Source organism: Myotis brandtii, unplaced genomic scaffold (assembly GCF_000412655.1).
Source record: "Myotis brandtii unplaced genomic scaffold, ASM41265v1 scaffold19, whole genome shotgun sequence".
In the NCBI taxonomy this organism is placed as follows: Eukaryota; Metazoa; Chordata; class Mammalia; order Chiroptera; family Vespertilionidae; genus Myotis; species Myotis brandtii.
Genome location: NW_005357075.1, coordinates 429,732 through 431,357, shown reverse-complemented (window position 1 = coordinate 431,357; position 1,626 = coordinate 429,732). Strand labels below are relative to the sequence as shown.

The window sequence follows — 1,626 nt, the reverse complement described above, 5'->3', positions numbered from 1 at the left end:
AGTGCATGAATTTCATGCACCGGGCCTCTAGTTAGTGATTAACCCAAAGCAACTATGTTCCTGCTATGGCCAAGCTCAAAATAGCACCTGAGTGTTGAACTAGGGACAGGAGCTTGTGGAGTCAGAATGTGGCCTCTGGCAGTCTTTGTGAGAAAGAGCAGAAGGAAGCCCTTGGAAGGTTGGTGGGGAGGAAGGCACCAGCTCTGCTGGCCGCTGCAGTCCCAGCCAGGCCACATGCTGGGGGAGAGGAGCACAGATTGACTCAGCCCCTGCCTCAGGCACCCACCAGTTTGGTTCACCGAGGACACCAGACTTTGCGCACTAAAACCGGGGAATCCGGCAAGCAGGCCCGTTGGTCACTGTAGGGTTCCCCAGCACCAGCCACTCCCACCTTCTTGCACAAACGCAGAAGGCTGCCCAGATGGAATTATCAGGAATTCAGACTTGACAGCGACTGCAGATTCCTTTCCCAGGCTAACCGCATGCAGCCCATCCCGGGGTTTCCAGGGGACGCGCACTAGTTCCAAAGCACAGAGTGTTACCTTCCCCTTTGCCATAGGAGGAGCCGGGCGTCCAGGACTTGGCCTCCACGTATCCCAGCTCCCGGCAGACGACGTGGGCAGCATGGATGGAGAAGTCATCATCGCACACGGTGCCCCACTGGCCCTGATAGTACACCTCCACCCGCCCCTCACTGTGCTTCCTCTTCTGCCCCGCCAGGCGCAGCTGGATCTTGGGGACATCGGAGGGCACCTGAGGCCGGTGGTACTCGGGCGCGGGCTGCTGGAAGTACTCCGGGTAGTGGGGCCAGCTCTCGTACTGCGCCAGGCTCCGCAAGGGGAGGAGGGAGAGCACAGCCAGGCAGCTGCAGAGGCAGGGGCCTCCCAGCCTCGCCATGCCTACCCTCTGGCTGGACAGCCTCTCGGAGCGGGGAAGGCAGTGGGTGCTTCGGCCTACAGGCAGGAGTCTCCTAGAAGAGAGGAGAGATGCGGGTTACAGAACTCTCCAGAATCTCCAGGGACTTCCTACTCCAGTGATGGCGAACCTATGACACGCATGTCGGAGGTGACACGTGAACTCATTTTTTTGGTTGATTTTTCTTTGTTAAATGGCATTTAAATATATAAAATAAATATCAAAAATATAAGTCTTTGTTTTACTATGGTTGCAAATATCAAAAAATTTCTATATGTGACACGGCACCAGAGTTAAGTTAGGGTTTTTCAAAATGCTGACACGCCGAGCTCAAAAGGTTCGCCATCACTGTCTTCTCCTTTGCTTAGTAGGTAAAGCCCTTCACACTCTGACTCCAACTTCCTCTCTTCTTTCACCTTTCATTTCAGCCAGAAAGGTCTGTGCACTCCCTCCCCCTCTGCCCACCCACCTTCCCCTATCTCTGAATTGCTTTTTTCCCCACAAGATTCCTGGCAGAAAATGAAGCACACGAAGACTTCATTTGAGGCGAGTGTTTTAAAAGACTATTTACATCAAAATAAAAAGCTTCTGTACAGCAAAAGAAACCATCAACAAAACAACAAGAAAGCCCACTGCATGGGAACATATTTGCGCCAATGTTATCACCAATAAGGATTTAATCTCCAACATTTATAGGGAACTCATACAACT

At 52.4% G+C, this 1,626-nt stretch overlaps 1 protein-coding gene across 1 annotated transcript in view; it reads right to left on the bottom strand.

The window, feature by feature from the left end:
• LOXL2 (lysyl oxidase-like 2) overlaps positions 1-1,626 on the bottom strand; it is a 98,754-nt gene that overhangs the window by 65,887 nt on the left and 31,241 nt on the right. The window contains exon 2 of the mRNA XM_005864583.2: positions 543-970. Coding sequence (XP_005864645.1) covers positions 543-897 — 355 coding nt within the window. The 5' untranslated portion in view covers positions 898-970. The remainder of the gene's footprint in view (positions 1-542; positions 971-1,626) is intronic.